The following is a 22,678-nucleotide window of genomic DNA, read 5'->3' as shown; positions in this document are numbered from 1 at the left end:
ACCCAAGCACCTTGAATTTGATGGGGCTATCAACCATTACGGGTGCCTTCAGTTAGTAAATGAAGTCGAACTCTTACCGCACAGCATCCACAATTTAGATTTCAATTTCTGTAGTTTTGTATATATATTTTTTGTATAAATCCCGGCTTATCTCTGGGCCGTCTCGATGATGTGGCTTCGGACTATTTCATATAGCCTCAAATCCATATTATTTATGTCTATGCGGGGCGTTAAACGCGACCCGTTCGTAATGGAGCCTGTTTTTCAATTTTCCTATAGCATTCAAGATTCCTGTACGCCTAAGTTGGATGCTGTATGCTTGGTCCAGGACTGGCTTATCTCGCCACTATCGTTATGCCCGTTTCCCCCTTTTTTGTTTTTTAAATATATATGAATTCCTTTTAAATGGCCCTTAATATGGTGTATTTAAATGCTCAGCTCAGCTTAAACAAAACAAAAGCAAAGCCAAACCAAAGTCAAAGGCAGATAAGCCACAATATAAATTCTGTGGCCTCTCTTACACTGAACAAATAACCAGTAAAATACAAACAAAAGATTATAAATAATTTTTACTATACATAAGCAAAATAAATATTATACAAAAAATATATGATATAAAATTAAGGTTATTTAATGAGGGTTTGAAATGAAGTGAAAGATTGGTAAAAAGTAATGTCTGTTACTTAGTTTACATTTTTATTCGTTTATACAGATATATTTATTTGGAACTTAAATTTTGTGATAGATCTTCTTAATAGATCCTAACGAAATTTATAAAAAAGCATAATATCATTATTAAACAGTTTCTGTAAAAATATCTATACGCAAATTCTAGATAATTTTCTAATTTATTTTACTATATCCCTGTATTTATATTAATCTGTATATTTTATATAATATTTAATTACTTATGTTATTGTTGTATCTGCAATAGTTTACTGAAATCCGATCGAACTTCTCGTAGTGCATTTGCTGTGGTGTTTTTATCTTTTGACCAAAAGGCATCTTCCGGACTTTGCTACTGCTTGGGCTGATAACCAGAAACCATAACCAACACCCGCACCCTTGCATCTTTATCGCTCGGCGTCCTCATCCTCCTGCCCTGGCTGACCCCTCCCCGCATGCGCGACCCGCAGCACTCCAGGGTCAGCCCCTCCTCCGGCCAGGGTCGGATCTGGGCTGGGATTAGGGGATCGGGGATCTGGCTCAGTGGACGATGGACGGCGCCGGCTTAAAGTTTTCCACCAGGTTGTTTACCTCCTTATCGCACCAGCATTGTTCTCATACTCGCTTGTGATTCGTTCGGTTTTTATCAATGTTGCTGTTTGCAATATGTTCTCTGTTTTTTTGTTTTTTTTTTTTATATTTTTTTCTTTTGCTGATAATTGTGTCGCTTATCAATTCTCGTGACGTCACAAGAACCGGCATTTTGTTATTTGATAGGAATTTCTTGACACTTTTTTTATCGTTGTTTTTCTTTTTTGGAACTTGCTTACTTTGTATTTTTTTTTTAACCCAACCAGACAGTTAGGCGTTTCTCCTGGTGGAATTTTTGTTTATACTTTGTTGTTGTTGTCGCACTTTATCGCTGGGGGAGTGGGCCAGAAAAAGGAGTGCGATAGACGAGGCAAGGTCGTTTACTTGGCTTAGTTATCAGTATTATGAAGGGGTAACGGGGATTCACAGAGTCCCAGACAGACATACTAAACAGGGGTGGGTTATTTTTGTAGGCTATCTTAACCTTCTGACTTTTATCTTAAACACTAAATTAGTACTAAGATGTAAAGAAATAGTTCAATGGGTCGAATGGTAAATCTATCATAACTAAGCCAAAAATTCATTAATTTTAATTCGGAAAACCTTTTTATGTTAGTATTTATTAGGTTAACAAACCTGCGAACACAGTTTTTAAATTTTAGACAATCAAAATTTTGTTAACATTTAAAAATTTTAACGATGTAACCTCTTATAAATTTTTGAAAAAATTGATAAAATTTGTTTACCTTCAAACATGGCTAGATCGATTCAGCTGTTGATTCTGATCAAGAATATATATGGTTTATAGGGTCGGAAATGATTCCTTTCCTGAGTTGTAAGCTACAAATTTACTTCGAGTTTTGCTTAGTTATATATGAATTTATGTTAATTAGGATTTTTGGATTTTACACATAATCTTACTAAATAACCCTTAAAATATCAAACTTCTTCCTAGTAGTTATTAAGATCTTAGCATTGAGTAATAACGCCTTGGAGTTGCGGAATATTACTTGCTTTTAGAGACCTAATTTTATTTCCATAAAATTATTAATAAAGCTGTTTAGTTAATTTTTATTAAATTTATTGACTAATTTATAAAATGTTATTTTAATCTATAAGTCTAACTAAGCATTATACTTCTTTTAACAGACATTATATAGTCTGGTCTGAGTATCTGATGGATCTTGAGCCTTGCTTTAGGCTATGCAAAAAGCGTTTCTAAAGAGATTGTGAAACTTTTCACATAATAACACAAAGAAAAACCCCACGATCATACTATCTTTAATACAATTATAGTTTCATAAATAGCTTATTGATTTTATGTCAAAGTTCCTAGTATACTCCTTGCTAAAGACCCATCTTATTCCCAATAGCAATGATTAAGAGGAGCCTGTCAGTCGGAGCGATAGTGGCAATCGGTTGGGATTTGTCGTCACCAAATCAAAATCTGGCCAAACGTGCACGGGAGCGTTGATAGGGATCCAATGAGGCGTCCGCCTGGCGGCATATACTCCGGCTGGGGCGGAGAGTTCCATGGGTGCTCCGATAAGGATAGTCGCGCGACTGGCGCGTGATGCAACTTAATCAAATCGGGCCTTGGTATCGCCTGTGTAGTAGCCTGTGCCCGTCCCACTTGCTCTATCTTTGGCGCAATCCTGCCCTGCTCCCTGCTCTGGGGATGGCGTCGATGGGGCTGCGGTTTGCCGGTCTCAGAGCCGGACCCGGCTCAGATAGCCATATCTTGGCAACGGGGACCGGCCAATCAGCGGCCAAACTACGCCAAAGTGCGAGTACACGGGGAGCAATGAGTAGTACCGATGGTTGCGTTGCCGATAATAAGTACAATCGTTACTTTGCTGTTGTCGTTGCTGATGTGTAATTGTTGCTGCTGTTCTTCTTGTTGTTGCGTTTTTGAAAAGGTGATATGAAATGTGCTCTGATAAGTTTTAATCAAGAATATTTTACTCGCATATTGCTTTGGGTGGCTCCCGGGCCCGGACCGAGTAGCATTTGAAAAGTTGTAGTAGTAGGTCGGAGCTCGGATGTGGATGCGGGTCCAGTCGAGTCCGTTCCGAAGCGGTGCGGTATCCGTGGGGCGTGGCCGGCAATAATCACAGTGATCTCTCGGAATCTCAATCTCTCGCTGGGCGTGAAACCAAAGAAAATCCAACTGTGAAGGAAAAAAATGAAATGAATCGGAAAAGCGGTAGGAAAGTTGCGCCGGCGCATGGAAAATCCTTTAAATGTGTTTACCCACCAAAAGCGACGTGAGTTTAACCAACACAATGGGTTGATAGATGGGCCAAGCCGGGCGCCCGGGAAGTTCCCCGTTTCCGTTCCCGTTCCCGGAGCGGTCTCACCGCCCCCGAAAGAGTTGTGATCCGTCGGCGTGACCTGTGTGACACTTTCATTTGGCCGGTTAACGCCCACTTGAGGTCGAAATTGAAAATTTAACGGATGCTTAGTGCCGCGGCCAGATGCCTCGGCCTCCGAGCCGGATTTCGGTCATCATTGCGGTAAGCCACATGTGCCGAACGCCCCTCATAATGAGCACAGCGGAATCTCAGTCGCTCTCGGAATATGGAATAGGGAATCCGGACAGCTCCCATGTGGACCAGTAAGTAACATCTCAATGTAAGTTCCCAAGAGTTGCATAAATCACCATTGGGATTTATTTCTTTTCATTTTAAATGTCATAACTTTATAAACATAATACTTAAAATTAAAGAAAAATCTATAAATGTGACATTATTTTAGGCAGATTATATTTATATACCATCTATATTTAATGATGTTCCTATTACCAAGTATTATCATTTGGAAACCATAAAGTTGTATAATTGTATGTGAATTAAAACACAAGCCCAGTAACTTTGATAGCACAAAACTTTTTTTATAACTATAAAAGAAATAATTGGAACTCTCAATTAGAAAGATGGACAAGATCTAGTTGTTTTTTGTTTAGTTTAAAGAATATCCTATATTTTTTGTTATCTTAGAAATTTAAATCTAATTGATGTACTTAAAAGAGTCTCTTTTTGTGTTAAATGTTTTATGCATTGTTTAATACATATTTATAATGTAAAAAACTAACTCAGACCTCAAGCTTTGTAAACCCAAACTTTCCCAAACCGTACTTTCGTAACTATTCGATATCTTTGGAAAAACCATGAAACACTAGCCATGGAAATGATAAAGGAAAACTGGTGGGGACAGCCAAGGAAGAGCTGGAAAATTATGACGATTACATGAAACCAGCATGACGATCAACGAACCCAAAAAGCACAAAACTCTGGCTCTGGGCCCCGTCCATCCCTCCGTCCAAAGGGGGCGGGGGCAATGCCTCCGGGCTCCAGGCAGTGTCACCCAACAAGTGCCCCATACATACACACACCATATACCATTTAAAATGCGACCATGTATGGTGTTATATAGAGCGCTGGCAGTGTGTACGAACATTACTTGTGCCCATAACAGAAAAACAAAATGCGAGTCAAATGCTGGGGCCCCGATCCCCGATTCCCGATCCCCAATCCCCACTGTCCACTGCCCTCCACTCCTTGGTGGCTACATTTTGCCTGTGCGGTCGTTGAGTTGCGACGACGACGACGACGACGACGACAACAACGCCAGCCTTATCAACCAGCCCCTACAACACACACACATAATATATGGGGGAAAAAATAAAAAGAAATACTTATTGAAGAAAATAAGCGTTTGCGAAGAGAATTTCAAAACAAAAGAAATAAATGTAGTGGGGCCTTTATACTATATATAAATTCATACTTATGCACACACCCATGACTTCCTGCCATAGGTCAGCCATATTGGAAATTAATTATATATACGAAAAAAAATGTATATAATATATGCAAGTTAATTGTCGCATTTAGCAACCGACAATTGCCTTTTGTTGTTCAGCCTGGTGTTTTTCCAGGGAATCCAGCCTTTAGATCCTCCCTCCCAGCTCCTCCTCTTGGAACTCCACCTGGGACACGTGCATCTCTACGTGGCGAAATGCATCCGCAAACAGGCGAGGTTTGCTTTTGGGTTCCATGGAGGAGGAGGAGGAGGAAACCGCGACCAAACACCGCAAAAACCGAAACCAAAACCAAAACCAAGAACAAACAACCGACAGTGACAGACAGTCACATACATTAAACATTAACAAAACACCAAGAGAGCCAAGTAGAAATTGTAGTATAAAAGGAATTTTTGTGAAATTCCGAAACGCAAACATAATGCACGGTAAACAACAATCGGCCAAAGACAAGATACAAGATACAAGACACTTGTGTTTGTCTTAATCGTTAATTGCTCTGGTCATGTCCCGGGTACCCAGTACCCAGTGCCCAGTCCCTGTTCCAGTTCCATTCCCTCTGCACACATCCATCCATCCAGCCAGAGAGTGCGCCAAAGTCTAGGAAAAACCGCACCTACTCCATATAAACATTGCCTAGAGTATGTGCACAGGGCGGAGGATGAGCGGTATCAGCGCGTGTCTCTTAACTGGGTCTTCACCGAGTACCTGTTGCCGTTGAGTACCTGGGTTACCTGTCCACCTTCGACGTAATGTGTGTTTGACAGGATATGCCCAATGCCAGTTCCTCGTTGCCATAGCCAGTTCCAGCCACAGACCCAGACCCATTCCCAGTTCCAGTCCTAGTCCCAGTCCCGTGCCCTGTCACCATTTCCGACTTGCATTGTTCTACACTGCGGAACTTTAATTGCCCAACCTTACTTTCACTGTCCGCATTTGTTTGCCGCATAAAAATTAATGAGTTTAGGACTCGATGACCGGTGCCCTGTGTCCCTCCCGGCTTCCATTCATAAATTTCGGGTTTCGGCTGGGAAATTCCCGACTGCTGATTCATTTGCCATTCTTTTCATGAATGGGAATGCTATTTTTTCATCTATTTTGGATTGGTTTTTAATGGGGAAAGTCCATTTGTCCGATTGATAAATTCCCAGCGGTGGCAGTCTATCCTTGTGGATATAGGATACGGGTTAATAAACCCTTCATCTGGGCTGCTTCCAAAGAGTTATTTATGTGTTCTTTATAGAAGATCTGTGAAGAATCATAATAGTATTACAACAAACATGAAAGTTGCAAATTACAATTGAATCGGAAATCGATCATATCTAAGTTTATAGTACTCCCATTCTTTGAATCAATATTTTTATGTGACAATATTTAGACATATCAAATTTTTAAAAACTCATTACTTAGTCAAAAAAGCGTTAATTTTAATTAGGAAAGCAGCTAAGTGTTAGTTTGTATTATGTTAAAAAACCAGTAAACTCAATTTGAAATTTAAAAAAAAATAAAAATTTTGTACATTTTTGACAATTTTAACGAATAGAATTTTTAAATTTTGAAAAATTTTCAAAAATGTAGTTTTTGACCAGACATAGCTAGATCGATAAAAGAAAGCCTTAATTTATAAATAAAACAATATATTTTAAGATCCAACAGTTTTAAATCATAATTTCCTATCAAATTCCTTCCTCCATGATTGAAGACCCTCCCTGTGGCGATTGTCATCACTTGGGCGAACCATTTTAAAATCATCAAAGAGACAGTATGAATTATTTTTTAAGTGGACGCCCTAATTAGAAAGCGCCAGCGCCAGGTACGTGACAAAGGTCGAGGATAAAGACAGAAAGTAAAAACATATTTTCAAAAAAAAAATTATATAACCCAACAAAGGATGGGATAACAATATTGTCCCTGACATGGCCAGCAAAAACATATTCATAAGCGTCTTGTTGTTTATTTGCTGAGAGCGAAGGGACCGCCGAACCCTTGTGAGAACAAGATGCGGCAACCATCATAACAATAACAACATCCTTTGAGTGTGTCGTCCTTTTCCTTGGTCACGATCAATTTGTATCGTGTCGGCGCGTGTTTCCATTTTGTCCTTGTTTACCTTTTTCCACCACAAACCGTCTTACCTGTGGTGGGATGCGATGAAGATGAGAGATATATCTTCTACCTGAGCGGACACACGGGGCAAATGGCAGCCGTCTGCGGCTTGGCCGGGCCGATTAGCACTGATCAGTGCGGCTTAATCGTGGCTTCTTGACAGTTTCCAATATAAAGTCTATTTAAATAGGTTCAGTTGTCATTCGGTTTGTTTATCCTGGTGGTGGGAAAAAACTTTTCAGGCTCGCAGGAAATGTGCTGGAAATATGTTCTTACCGGTATGGTTGCATCAAATACTCCTTGACCATATTACTTAATGATGGCCAAAGTGTTTATTCAGTTAATTCAGCCGCATGTGCCAGAGTTTGCTTAACCAATTAGTTGAGAAAATCGTGTAAAATTAAAGAACTCTGTCATCATGAAGGACATATGGCCAGCATGGGTTTCCTTATTTCTGGAAGATGGTTTCTTATTTGTATTTGCTTAACATTTATGCTTACTTTGCAACAAACATATCAGAACATGTATTTTTTTTTTAAAGTAAGAAGATAGTTATAATTAACACTAATATCTAATAAATGTTGAGGTTTTAATAGGTTAAGTTAAATATTAGTTACTCCAATTTATTACTCTTTAGTTGGAAAGAACACGTATTACTTGTTTCTACGTAAAAACTTGCACCCACTTTCGAAAAGAGTCACTTTCCCAAAGAGTCGGTTCATAAGTAATTTAAAAAAAATCCTTTTTAAAGAAACTATAAAATCTTCTGAGAAATTAAAGCAATTAAACTTGAATAAATGTAGTCCCATAAATACACTCTTCTATCCACGAGCAGGTTCCGCAGATAAAGCAAAACAATTGACTTTGTTATCGCTGTATTTAAAGAGTGTTAAAGACATGTTCTCAATGGCTTTTAAATGGGTATTGATAAGAGACCAAAACTCTTTGGCAGACCGCAGGCCACTTGAATTGTATGCCGATGTCTCTCCAGTTTATGGCAAGAATTTTATTCGAATTCCTACCACATAACGATGCTGATAATTGGCGCTTAAGGACTCTATCCAAGGTTTAAGGATAAGGCACTCACTCTGCCTGCCATGAAATGGATCCGAGGCGTATTGAATTACCAGGGTAATATTTATGATCGCGATGTACACGAAAATATTAAAAATGCATAAATACATCGGCACCGAGACCATCCTTGATATGTGAGACACTGCTCGCCGCAGTTGACACTTGCTTGTTTGAGCTGGGCAACACAACCCATTTTCGTGGACTATAAATATGTCAAAATAATTTCAAGCCAAACTTTGTACCACGGAGAACACTCCGGCTCGTGTGTACGTGATCGTTTTGGTTTGGTCTGGTCTCGTGGGATATACAAATACTATATATGATCCCTGTTTGAATTTTCCCTGAGCGGTTTCTAGTAATGCTTTGGGTACTTTTCCATCTATACATCTCCATATATAAAACTTATTAAACGACTTTTCGCCATAAACACATTGGGCATTCGATATGTTTGGCCTGGAGTTCCCCCTTGACAAAAAACCGGAGAGCTCCGCCACGGACCATTGACATTCGGAGATCGAGTGTGAAACAGGGCACCTTCTTGCCCGCAGACCCACAAGATTATCCTTTTTTATGAGGACTTGTAATAAATCACATCATTAGCATAGCATCGCCATGGCTGGCTGCATGATTTATAGGTTCGGGATAGGTCTACGAGAGATACTCTTGTTTGTTGACACTCGGCTCCTCCAAATCCAAGCCACACACACGGATCCGTACCCTCTGTTCTTCAGAATTCCAAACCCGGCATGGGCACTCAGCCCTGACTCACATTATAAAGCGTATTCCACTATTCTAGTTGGGGTTTTTTGAGGCCGCTTACCGTTATTTGCATTTGTACTCAATGCATTTCGTTTATAGAGTCGCAACTTATCAGACTTAACTAAGCATAACATAGCCAGCTTGGGGTAACAGAAGGAACAAAGTGTGGGTTTTGCTGGGCTTTACAAGAAGGTGGAGTCAAGCCAAGTGTGAGAAAGTTTCTATTTTCTACTAATAATACTAACATTGTTTAGGTTAGGCTTAACAAGGCAGAAGAATATTGTCGAGAGCACATATTTCTCAAAGAGCATTGCCTACTTATTGGCGCATAGCCTTAGGGCACAGTCAAAAGATAAACAGAATAAATTCTCTTAAGGAGAATATCTTTTACTGATCAATGTGTACTTCGGGGGGAGAAAAAAATATTATAAAATACTAAGCCATGATCCATTTAGCAGTATCTATTTAGTAATATAGTTGTTTTCTCTTGCTAAGATAATACTCTGACTCTTTGTTACATCTTAAAAAAATACCTTCAAATATTTCTTACGTAAATTATAGAAATTGTTAATTCCTGATTCAATAAAATAAATGGAAATTGGTGTATTTCGTGTTATTTTTAGGTGATGGACATGCGCGAATCGCATGTTTTACTGGGTCGAGCACCCTTGTGACGTCCATGCAAGTTTTTCAAGCTTAGCATTTATTAAATTGAAGGTCAAAGTTCCCCATGGAGCCGAGACACATGCAACAGACGAGCTGAAATGGAACATTTTTAAATACTTGATTTATTAAAGCAAAAAAAAAAAAACAAAATTCAAATTTTTTCGTTCCCGTTCCGAGAATGTTGTTGAGGCAACTGAAATCGAATAGAAATAATTGTAAAGGAATTAATGAAATAAAAATTCTATATGTGTAAGTGGCGAGGCGTCAACCCCAGTCCCCATGTGTCTAGGGAAAGGTCCGGTCTAGTCCCCCACTTCAGTGCGCCGCTGAAGCGATCCCAAGAGCACGTTATCAGCTCGATTTTTCGAATATTTAATAACATACACTTATTTGGTTTTAATGGCCACAAAGGTTATGCGATCTATGTCTATGTACGAGAACGCATGTCAAGATGTGTACTATATGTATGTCCGCCGGCGTGTTCTATTCAAATTCGTATTCTGATTTGTTTTGGAGCCGCCACGACCCACTTGAGAGTCGCCTACTTTTTTCCAATTGACCAGCGATCGTTAAAATCGTAAAAATGTTCTCAAAATGTCCAAACAGATCGTTGGTGCCGCCTATTCAAATGACGATAAAAATGCCATAAAATCACCGAGCGAACCTCCCCAGATTCCACTCGAAAATCGTTTTACGACTCCTGGTCCTGGTTCAACTATAACAATTTTTTAATCCATCCATTAGGAGCTCAGCTCAAGTTCGTAATTTTACGATCTTCTTTTAATATTTTTTTTTTGGCGTGTCGCCCCGGGAATTTTGCAATAGAAAACGGTGCCACTGAGATCCAAATTCGAGACCAAGTCTAGGGTCTCGGGGAAAGGCCTTTTCCTTTGGATTTTTCTCACGGCGCGGCTCCAGCGATCACTTGTCTTGCCCCGAGAAATGTCCTTTGGCCCGGTCCTGAAATTCTACACGCGTCTCGTATGGATTTTAATGTTCGCGTCCTCGTGATAGGCATGAAAGTGTTCCTTGGGTTCCTTGGCTCCCCTCCATCCTGCACGCATGTTATTTTAAAATTTAAAGAAATTTCATATTGGTTTCTGGGTCCGTTTCACTCATAACTCGATCTGATTTATGCGTAGATTTCACATTCGATTAGTAGGAATTACTGTAAAGAGGGGTTATTGTCCACAACGAAAGTAATCGGGAAAGGGATTGACTAATTTTGCTTAATCAACTATAACTTAGTATAACAAAACAGAGCTGCGCACTTCATGACCCCCAGGTCACCGAGTCATTGGGGTTTTCACTCAGATAGCAAACGAAGCCTACCGAAGCTGTTCGGAAAGCCAAATAGAGGACTAAAGGATTGCTGTGTGAGAAGTTCTTAAAAAAAAAATAAAATTGAACAAAAATTTACAAGAATAAATGGAATTAATAATTCCTTACATTTAATTCTTGTCAATTAAAATTTCACGACATTATTAAGACTATATTTCCAAGGTATGTCTTTTTTGTTCGATTTTAAAAAGGTACCAAAACTAGGTGATATTAAAAATTAATAATTATTCAAAGTTTTGACGAATTACATATTTTTGTTATAATTTCTGTATATAAATAACTATAAAAGATACGGAAAGATTTGTTAATAACAAATTTTTAAATAATTCAAGAGATACAAACATACCTAAAAGATAACTTCCTTTAAGTAATCTTCAAGATTTTTGTGTATTGAGTGTTTTTTGCTAATATTTATAGTTATTATATACCCTACAGTAATTGCTTTTTTCTAGCTTGATACAATATTCTAGAATTTCGCACTCATATTCCGGTATTTAAAGAATGTTTTTCAGCTTGATGATCTCATGCCGAATTCCATTCTACACCTCTCTAGCTTCCTAATTATTTTTAATGTAGATTTGAGGCTAATATATGTCTTGGCATTTTAGTAGTTTGTTTAATTGTGTTTCCATTTGTACATTTAATATTTTCCAGATTTGTGTGCACGAGTTTTTGCGGTCGGACTATGGCAACTGTCAGCCAACCACAACAACAGCGGGCACAACAACACCAATCGAGCAACAGTTGAGGCCGCAACAACAACCATCCGGCATGGCCTCTGGGTTCGGCCTGCCCCCCGCCTGTCCGCCCCCTTCCTGGCCAGCGCTTGTGTTGTTGTTGCTGTGTGTTGAGAGGCGTAGCTAAAAACTGGCAACCAAAGCCGAGTGACACTAGCGAGAACGAGAGGCAGCGAGCACCCGTAGGCAAAGGCAATGCGTGCGATAAGGTTGGCAACAGCCAGACGCAGGCACAGAGGGAGAGTGCACTCAGAGTGAGAATAAGAGTGGGGAGAGTCCCCAAAAAGAGGGAGAGCTTTGGAGACTGGGAGAGCTTCCAGCATTTGAAGCTGTACATGATGATTATGATTGTGAGTGGCGCTTGTGTAACGGCATGTGGAGCACAACAACTGTAATCGCATGAATGGGGAGAGCGGGAGAGGATGCGCACTGGGATTTTGTTCTCGTTTGCTGTGCAGTGCGGGAATCTAAAAAACATTTTTTTTACGATTTTATTATATTTTCTTGTTCCGTATTTCGAAATTTAAAGCGCACGCCGCCGCCGCTCTCGTCGATCACTCAAATCAAATCGTTTTCAGTTTGTGTAAAAAACGCGCCGGACACGGACACGTACGTGGATTGCGGCGGACAATCCCGGAGAATCGATCGAATCATAATCGAAGTCGGCATCGAAGTAAAGTGCACCTAACTGGGTGGCTCGCGTATTGCCAGCGGCTTGGAAATATGACCAAGACCAGCAAGCCCAAGGACAAGGGGCCCAAAGCGGGGGGCAATCTTCTGAAGAAGGCGGCCGACATGAAGATCCTCACGGCCAAGTCCAACAATAACAACAAGCAGCAGCAGCAACAGCAACAGCAGCAACAGGCCAAGCAGCAAGGACGAACAACAACAACAGTAACTGCTATGGCAGCAGGATCAAGCGCAGGCGCGAAAGAGACGGCACTTGCGGTCGCAACGGAGCCTCAGCCTGAGGCAGCGACGCCGGCAGCAGCAATGGCAGCGACGCAGGCAGAGCCACAGGCAGAGTCACCAGCAACGACGACGACGGCGACGACGGCGAATTTATCGTTACTTGAGTCCGCTCGTTCACAGGCTCACACATCAGTTGTCAGCGAAACAGCGAAGCAGTCGGTTAATGCCACAGAAACAGCAACAGTAATAGCAACAGTAACAGCAACAGCAACAGCAACAGAAACAGCAACAGAATCTGTATCGGCTATCAATGAGGATCGAAGTGTGATAAATCCTAATCAGCCGGAGAACGACGCGAGTGAAAGTGTTGATAATAAAATCAAAGTGATCAACTATGCGCATCAGCAATTGAGCGAGGCAGAGGAGCAGCAATATCATCATCAGATATCGGTATCAGGAGCGGACAAGCCGGATCTGTACGCCTTGGCTGCCTCGCACCATCTCTTCGGTCACTTTCCCCACTATCCATCGAGTCATCCGCCCGCCCAGATCTACGAGCACTACGCCGCCAGCACGGATCCCATAATGCGGAACAATTTTGCGCTCTACAGCTTCTATGGTGGAGGTGGCGGCGGCGGAGGCGTTGGCGTTGGCGTTGGCGTTAGCGATCCCAGTCATGAGTCCCTGCCCCAGCATGTGGTGGCAGCAGCCCAGGCAGCGGCAGCGGCTGCAGCAGCCGCCCAGAACTCCGCGCCCACCATCAACGAAGTGATCCAGGACACTCTCAAGGACGAGTGTTTCGACAATGGACACAACGGTAACTACCATGTACTCACCTCCGTCTCGGACCTGCACACACTCAAGGAGGCCAGTCCAGTGCCCGGTATCGCCTATGCGCTGACCCACGACCAATCCGCTCATGCGCTATCCTCGATGCAGAGCTTCACCCAACTGACCAGCGCCACCCACCGCGACAGCCTCTCGCCGGCGGAGCACGGCGGCTACTTCGGGGCGACGCAGCTGAGCCCCAGCTTGCAGAACAGGTGAGTCTTCCCGGCCAGCAATGAGCTCACTATCACGAAGCCGCCAGCGCACGTGCCTTTCGAGCGCTTCGCGACACCGCCAAAAGTCATGATCGGGAGCGCCGATCAGCGATCAGCGATCACCTAACACAGAGAACCGCCACCGGCTGATTCATGTTTCTCCCGCCTCGGATCGGTTTCTCTGGCGGAGTGACGAACCCAACCAACTAACCACCCTCTCGGGAGGGCCCATGCGTTGTTCTCATTGTTCCCGGGGACTTTGATCAGGCATAGATCCGAATCCAAGTCCGAAACCCAGTCAAAATATCCGTTCCAAACACATTCGGTTATGGTTATGGCATTATGACATTCTCAGGTGGTTTCCTCAATATGCGGAATGCAAAAATCTGTTCCACTTGCGACTTGTGTGAGCAGCTACTTAGTTAGTTAGTTGCGTCGGAGGAATGTGTTTCAAGCGTTCGGAATGAAAACATAAACAAAACACAGTTGGGTTCCCATCGCAGATGTCCCATGTGAACAATGAGTCCAGCCATGACGTCTCCGGGCTTAGTGGGGCAAAACAGATTAAGGATTATAGGAGAATTTGTTATTAATGCTTAGATCTCTCAAGAGTTTTGCCATTCATAATCTTGTCATCTTTGCAATCTTTTGCAATTTCTGTATCATTATGATATTGTATTTTGATTCAATATCAAACATAATCTTGTCCAAGTCTAGAGTAAACAATGCCAAAACATAAATACAATTTTTTGTAGCCTTTTCTGGGCTCGCACTTTGCAGTTTAGCGTCGTTTCCTCAAAGCTCTGGCCAAGAAATCATCTTCAAGCAAGCCCGAAACTCAGCGAAAAAATATACAAATTGCCGGTCGGTCATATTTCGTAAACAAGAATATGCAATGTCTTAATTATTGACGTAAGGGACGCATGGCTTTTCTGAGTCATGAGTTTTCCCGTACACCGATCTCTGTTCGAGCAGAACCAAGGGTTCCAAGTGTTCTCTCTGCTGCTTCCAACCAGCATTAGATGAGGCTCAGACTGTGGCCAACACGTGTCCAGGTTGATGCCACCTTTGACTAAGCATTAGCACACGTGCCACAAACTGAGGCAACAACCTACCGAAACTGCCCAAGAAAAAGGGGGCGTGACCCGCATTTGATCGTTTGGAGTCGAAACTCTGTAAGTTTTAAAATGCAAACTGCAATTGTAGCGCATTTTTCTAGCTTGTTTTGGGTATTCGGTTGCAAGCTCTATTCGGTGTGGTTCGGTGTGAGGACACCTCTGTTCAAACTCAAATGCCGGGTAAAGCAACTTCAAATGCCTCCACAGTTTAGATTTTTTGGGCTCCCTCAGGGTAGTTGAAGCTGACTCAGCAACCCCTGGTTTTAGAGGGTTTGGGGGGTTTATTTTTTTAGGGGCGGTCTGAAAAGGGGTAAATGGGGTAATTCTCCCTCGATCACTGGGAGGCAGCGGACCCAAAGCACCCGCACATTGTCGATTCTGTGATGTATTCGTTTTTATTTTCCACCTTTTGCTGTTTTGTTTGCCGTTCTTATGTTGTTATTTAAATTGAAAACGTGTTTTGCATATATGAAAACAGGCATGAATGCACATTGAGTTGAAATTTATGAAGTCAAGGGAGGAATTCAAGTGGGGGAAAACTACAGAAAGTAAGCTTAATTTATTGACTAATTGAGGCAAATTTAGGGGAAGTTTTCCTTGTATTTTGTTTACTTAAAAGAGAATGTATAGTATATATTAAGAGAATTTTTAATTTTATGTGAGTTCTCCTCCTACAAGTAGATGTACTTTGAATTCAAAAGAGCAATTTTCTTCTTAAAAAAAATATAACAAATATGTTTCTGTTTAATTTCAAAAGTTAGCTCAATAATTTTCCCCTATTTCCCCGCTGGTTTTTCACCGGTTTCGTATAGACGGAAATATGCATATCTGGTGACAGAGCCAATGATCTCCGGATGGATGATGATGATGATGTTGTTGATGATGACGGCGATGTGCTCACCATTTCGTATGTGACTTTTTGGCCAGTTTCGCTTGGCGGCGGCAAGAAACCAGAAGAAGATATCACGGCTCACATGCCGAATGGCGCATATATATGAGTTATGTATGTGAAAAACAAGAAATACTCACCTGCAGCAAACAGCAGCAGCAGCAGCAACAACAATTTAAGTACAGCTCAGTGCAGAACCGAACTGAACAGAAACGGTGATAAAACTATATCGTTGTCATGCATTTTTTGTTGTCACTCAGACTTCCTATATATATGAGCACATATATTGGCCATAGCTGGGGCATCTGCGCTGTTATCGGGGAGCGTGAGCATCTGCTGGAAACTCTTTGGTCGCATTAATAATTCTGGCAACAAAAGAGTGGGAATTATTTGCAAGCCATTTGCCAGCTTGTTTGATAGTCGAGCGAGCGATAGGGTTTCATTATTTTTTTTGGCTTAGTTTACTCTGTCACATTATCGCCGAGATTTCGTTAGGGCCAACAACAGTCATCGCTCAGTAAAGTAAAGCAGCAAGGCAGCAGAGCCGCCAGCAACTGCAACTGCAACTGCAACTGCATTGACATAAAACTAAACCCGACTCAAGTCATTATGCAAACGCGCGTGCCCCGATTCGGTTGTGGTTTCTTCTCCGTTCCGACTCCGGCTCCGTTTCCGTCTCCGTCTCCGTCTCCGAATCAGAATCAGACTCCGTCTCCGTCTCCCAGCCTCGTCGTCCAGAGAACTAAGCCAGAAGCAAAACTGAAAACTTAAAGCGGAAAACTTAAAAACTCGAAAATAAATCAATGCGAAAATGAAACTGCTGAATACGAGCTGAGCACTTCCGCGTCTCTTCAGAGTGGCTGTTGGATCATAAATATTATATTATATATAATTTTTGAAAAAAAAAAAACACAAAACAAGGAAGAAAACAGGAGACTATTAATTGATGGATTATCAAGTGTTTTCAAGTGCAAAAATCAGAGACGTGTGACTAATGGCCTGACTTTAAAAATAGCTACATCCGGTCTTTATTTATATGTAAAATTTATAGGAATAAAAAAATAATAAAAGTGAAGTGTTGTTAAATAAAGCGAAGAATATAAAAGAAACGTATACGTAACTTGGGACAAGTGGCATCACGATCAGGATCAGTTTTTAATATCTTAATTGTGTTCGATATCCTTGATCTTTGATTACAAGTATTAATAAGATCTCTTGAATATTATTTAATCAAGAATCTCTTGGAATTCCTGTCCTATATCCTCTAAACTTTGTTTACTCCAAAGCCTTGCCGAGTTTTTTGCAAAAATATTTGCACAGGCTTCTGTGACGAAAGACCAACAAACAAAAAGCAATACCAAAATAATACAGAGAAGAGTGAAATGAGAGCAACAAGCTTTACGTAAAATCTTTGTGTAAACAAAGCTGCAAACACTTTTATTTTTTTAATTAAGAGTTTTATGGCCACACCCTCCTCGCAGGCACAACTGCAAACATGCCAAAAACTGGACGCTGGTGGTCCGCCAGTCACAACAGCATCACCATCACCAACAACAACAACAACAACAACTCATTCTTGTAAAGTAAACAAAAACAAGGAATTGTTAATAGCGTCTCATATTCCTAACAGAGACAGTGCAACGATAACAGCGGCCACTTAACAGAAGCTGCTAACGAGAAAAGCCCCCGAAACGCGAGCGTTTTAAAACGCCCCAAAAAAAGTTTGCACTTTTAGAAAAGGGAAAATTAAGACGAATTAAACATGTTTTTCTCCAACTACAATAACATGTATCTGAAGAATTATTGTTATAGGTAAAACAAGTAAAGATTGAAATAAGATATAAACCAAATTTAAATACTTATTAATTGGATTTTATTCAATTTTTGTGATAACTTTTAAAGGAAACCAAATTGGAAATATGTTTGAGTGATTACAGTTCAGTTTAATAATTATAAATATAATTTTAGAAGTTCAGTTATAATTCCTGGAAAGTAAATTTCTTTTTATATATTTTCTATATGGAAAGAACCCCTGATAAAGTCGGTTGGAATTCACTTAACTCTAAAAATAACACAGAAAGAAATCTCCTTCAAAATTGTTTCTTTTGGTGAACCCTTTTCCCCTTTGATTGTACTTACCATTAGCTTAAAGCTATAATTATTTTAAAATTTTATTATTTACATTTTTAAATAACATTTACAATTGTTTCTCCTCTATTTTAGCTCTGTGTATGCGGGTCCTTTGCTCACTCAGACGGCCAATGGCATTCAGTATGGAATGCAATCGCCGAACCACAACCATGCCCACCTGCAGCAGCAACATCATCACCACCAGCATCACCACAACTCCAGCAGCAGCAGTCCCGGGCCAGTGGGTCTGCTCCATTCGAGCTCTTCGGCAGCAGCGGCAGTGGCAGCAGCAACGGCGGCAGTTAATGGACACAATAGCTCCTTGGAGGATGGCTACGGATCGCCTAGGGGCAGTCACAGCGGGGGCGGAGGGAGTGGCAATGCCAGTGGAGGCACCTTACATGGCTTCCAACGCATTGTGACCGGCAGCAGTGGATACGGCAACAGCGTGGCCAATGGTTCAGTCAGTGGCGCCGATCGTTATGCTCCACTGGCCAATTACCGCGGTCAGGTGAGTCTCTTCCCTGCAAAGGATTTCCCTTTTGGTAGGCACTAACTAACCTTGATTCTCTCCCACAGAACGAGGGCTGGTTCGATCCCATCAGTTACACGCAGGCAGCTGGACAGGCCCAGCTGGGCGTGGACCATCACAACTCCAGCAGCAGCAGTCCCGGGCCAGTGGGTCTACTCCATTCGGGTTCATCGGCGGCCAATGCAGCAGGCTCAACGGCGGCGGTCAATGGCCACAATAGCTCCTTGGAGGATGGCTACGGATCGCCGAGGAGCAGCCACAGCGGAGGCGGAGGTAGTGGTAACGGGAGTGGAGGTACCTTGCCCGGTTTCCAGCGCATCGTTCCTGGCAGCAGTGGATATGGGAGCAGCGTGGCCAATGGCTCAGTGAGTGGCGCCGATCGTTATGCTCCGCTGGCCAATTACCGCGGTCAGGTGAGGTCCTTACCCTGCAAGGGAATCCCCTTATTGTAGCGCCTAACTAACTAATCGCACATTCTATTGCAGAACGAGGGCTGGTTCGATTCCATCAGTTATACGCAGGCAGCTGGACAGGCCCAGCTGGGCGTGGGAGTTGGAGCCGGAGTGGTCACCAATGTGATACGGAATGGACGGGCCATCTCGGCGGCGAATGCAGCAGCCGCAGCGGCGGTGGACGGGAGCACGGGTCACGTCGATCCGGGCTCCTTCCTCTCCGCCTCGGCATCGCTTTCAGCAAGTAAGTGTTGACAGAGATTGGAGGAGATAAACTATGGCTAGGATTACTTACTATTTGCACTCATTGAAATATGCACTCCGGGTCCTAGATCCTTTTCGCCTGCCTGGCTGCCTGCCACAGTGTCTTAGGTAGAATGTGAGCACGCACACAAGGCGCGAAGGAAACCCATCTCTTGGCCAGTAGTTATTTGAACAACCTAAGCAAACGCAGCTGTTGTCCAAATAACTCCTAAACTATCACCTCATACCCTTCATTTCACTAGATTAGCCCTAAGCCTATATATATATATATCTATTTAATTTGTAAGCTTACGTCTCTATAATAAATTCAATTAATTTTATTTCAACTCTTGAGATAAAAGCAAACCAAAAACACCACAAAAAGCCAAACCACCCATAGAAATACAAAACTAAATATTAAACACACACAAAAAACAATACAAAACGCAACAGCAACAAAATACAAAACACATAGCAAAAATGTATGACTTATTCCAAATATTTCTATGTAAATCTTTGAAGCATTTCTCGATGCCGATTATTTCACTGAGGGGCGCGAATGTGTCAATTGTGGTGCGATTTCAACCCCATTATGGCGACGCGATAACACGGGACACTATCTGTGCAATGCCTGCGGCTTGTATATGAAAATGAACGGCATGAATCGACCCCTAATTAAACAGCCTAGAAGATTGGTAAATCAAAAATCACAAAAAATAAAAACCAAACAAACTACCAACAATTGTTACTAACCAAAAAAAAAAACCAATCAAATCGAAACGCTTTTGTGTGGAACAAAATTTCTGTGTGCGAACCTAAATAGTGTCTCTAGTCTCTTAGTGGGAGAAGCCTTATAGAAATCCGCATCCGCCAGAATCAGCCCGCCCTCCCTTAAAGACCCTCCCTTCCAGGGCCCACCCCCCGAGAGAGCTCCAAGAGAGAAACGAACAAAAATTAATTGAATTTATTATATTACGAAATGCCAATTAGTTTAATATGCGAAAAACCAATCAATCGAAACGAATCGAGAAATTGTAGACACCTCTGCTCCACCTTGTGTATTACAACCAAACCAACAACAAACCATTCTGATTGCTCAATTCCAGTGGCCGCTGAATCAGGCGGGGATTTCTATAAGAACTACTCATTTAATGTGGCCAGCGGTGGCCGTAGTAAGGCCACCACGAGCGCCGCCAGCTCGCAGGCCACCGGCTCCTGTCCAGTCTCGGGTGCGACCTCGGCAACGGCGGCTGCGGCTGCGGCATCGGGAACGGGAGCGGGACCGGGAACGACGGCAGCCACAACGCTCGACGAGCATGTTAGTCGCGCCAATTCGAGACGCTTGGTAGGTCGCTCATTAATTACCGATACCCGATACCGAAAACCAAAGTACCCAAGCCAAACAAAACCCAACCGAAACAACCCCACCGCAACCCCACCACCCAGAAGCCATCCCACTAACACACAGAGAAAGAGTAGAACGAGTAGAGTCACTAACCTAGTCCCCGAAATCGTTGCTAATCGCTGACTAACCTGTAAATACGTAAACCCCCATTTTTGGTGTTGCTATAGAAAAGTTGTTCCACACAAAAAGCTACTACGATCTGCTTAATTGTATAGAATTAAACTAATCCTTCGATCTTGTCCCACCTCCAGAGCGCCACAAAGCGAGCCGGATTGTCCTGCTCCAACTGCCTCACCACCTACACATCGCTGTGGAGACGTAATCCCGCCGGGGAGCCTGTATGCAATGCCTGCGGTCTGTACTTTAAGCTTCACAGCGTCGCTAGACCTTTGACCATGAAGAAGGATACCATACAGGTGAGTTTGAAAGTCTAGCTAAGAGCCCTCATAACTCAAAGTTATAACAAAATAAAACTAACAATAAACTCATCTTGCCTTACAGAAACGCAAGCGCAAACCCAAGGGTACCAAGGGTGAAAAATCCAAGTCCAAGATGAAGAACGCTCTGAATGCCACGCTGGAGAGCGGCTCCTTGTCCGCCAATTGCCACAATGTTGGCCTGGGAATGGACAGCAGCCAGATGGATGTGAATGATGGTGAGTTTCCTTGTTGTTGACTTACCATTCCGTCTGCATGCCTAATACGTGATGTTTTGCTTTCTTTTTGTTCCCCGCTCACCTGCTCACCTGCTCACCTGGTCAGATATGAAACCACAGACAGAAATGAAACCATACATGCCCTACCAAATGTCACCCATCAATATGCAGCAGGATTCTTGCACGCCCGGCACGCCCACATCCATTTACAACACATCCTCGCCCACACATCATCTTCACAATAATAACAACAACAACAACAACAACAATAACACGATCTTCAACAACAACAACAACAATCATAGTAGCAATGAGAATAACAACAAACTTATACAGAAATATCTACAAGCTCAGCAGCTGAGCAGCGGGAACGGGAGCGGGAGCAGCGAGCATCAGCTGTTGGCGCACCTCATGCCGAATTCGATTACGGCGGCAGCAGCAGCAGCGGCAGCGGCGGCGGCGATCAACACAATCAAGACGGAGGCCTTGTCGCTCACCTCGCCGGCAGCGTCCTCCACAGCGCCGGGCATGGGCAATGGGAATCCCTATCATCAGTTGGGCCTAGGACAGGGGGCGATGCCGCTGTGTAAGCAGGGACACGAATCACCGCCCTACTACCTGACGGCGGAGGACGACGAACAGCCTGATGAGCTGGAAGCCTTCCAGAGGCAACAGCAGCAGCATCACCAGCAACAGCAGCAACAGCAGCAACAGCAGCAGCAGCAGCAACAGCACCTCCAACAACAGCAGATGGGACACCACGATCAGCATGTGGCCGCCACCAACTATGCCATGCACGCTGCACAGCAGCAGCTGCAGGAAATGGAGCGCAAGTTTGGCGTGGAGGGGGAAACGGTGGTCAAGATGGAGTAGGTCACGTTTGCCACGTGGAGGCTGCGAGGACTGCCTTGTACCAGGACCAAAGAAACTGCTGTTACATCATAAATCTCATAGCTCCAAAGAATTTATAGCCCTTAGTCTCGCGCGTATACCAAGGGAGTCGTTCTCCAAGAACCCTCCGTCGCCTAACCCTAAAAAACTCTATCGAATCATTATTTGTACATAGCGCTTAAGCAAGTTGATTGACATTTCCACATTTGGCGAAGCACGAATCGCCTACTACTCGAAATTTGTTATTTAAAAATTAGTTTAATTCTTAGCACAATGCTAGCTAGCTAGCAGCAAAAAGCGATTCGATCCCTAGATTAGTCCAAATTTGTTATTCAATCGAATACCCTTTGAGATTTCCACACAATCAAATTCCACCTAGATATTAGTTAAGCTAATAATAGTTAAGCCACCAAACAAACAAAGACAACAAAACACACAAAAATCCAAAAGCGAAAACAAAAACAATCGAAGTAACCAACAATCTCATGCAATTTAGTTAGTAATTTATCTATTTTTTATACACTTATTGATATAAATATTTAATGCAATTTAAGTTTTAGCCACTTACATTCTCTTTTACACCATCTTTGCAATATTAATTTTATTTCTTTTGAACAAATAAACGACGATTGTCATATATTTCCCCAA

General features: G+C 42.4%; 1 protein-coding gene across 7 annotated transcripts; it reads left to right on the top strand.

The window, feature by feature from the left end:
- The first annotated feature begins 3,098 nt into the window (after nt 1-3,098).
- Nucleotides 3,099-22,678, top strand: srp (serpent). 7 transcript variants are annotated; one of them, XM_086838852.1, is made up of 9 exons: nt 3,099-3,874; nt 11,678-13,715; nt 17,946-18,363; nt 18,432-18,797; nt 18,870-19,080; nt 20,186-20,424; nt 20,736-20,900; nt 20,986-21,139; nt 21,476-22,678. In XM_086838852.1, exons 2-9 carry the CDS (start codon nt 12,484-12,486, stop codon nt 21,727-21,729), a joined length of 3,039 nt encoding a protein of 1,012 aa, XP_086694978.1. In that variant the 5' UTR covers nt 3,099-3,874; nt 11,678-12,483; the 3' UTR covers nt 21,730-22,678. The 7 variants fall into 7 exon arrangements, with proteins under 7 accessions (XP_086694978.1, XP_086694974.1, XP_086694979.1 ...); XM_086838848.1 differs by having other exon boundaries at nt 21,246-22,678; XM_086838853.1 differs by lacking the exon at nt 20,186-20,424 and adding an exon at nt 19,602-19,774.

The sequence above is a fragment of the Drosophila serrata genome, unplaced genomic scaffold (genome assembly GCF_035046125.1).
Source record: "Drosophila serrata isolate PLE 108 unplaced genomic scaffold, ASM3504612v1 contig_360, whole genome shotgun sequence".
Classification (NCBI taxonomy): Eukaryota; Metazoa; Arthropoda; class Insecta; order Diptera; family Drosophilidae; genus Drosophila; species Drosophila serrata.
The sequence above is the reverse complement of the archived record's forward strand: the minus strand, read 5'-3'. Positions and strand labels throughout refer to the sequence as shown.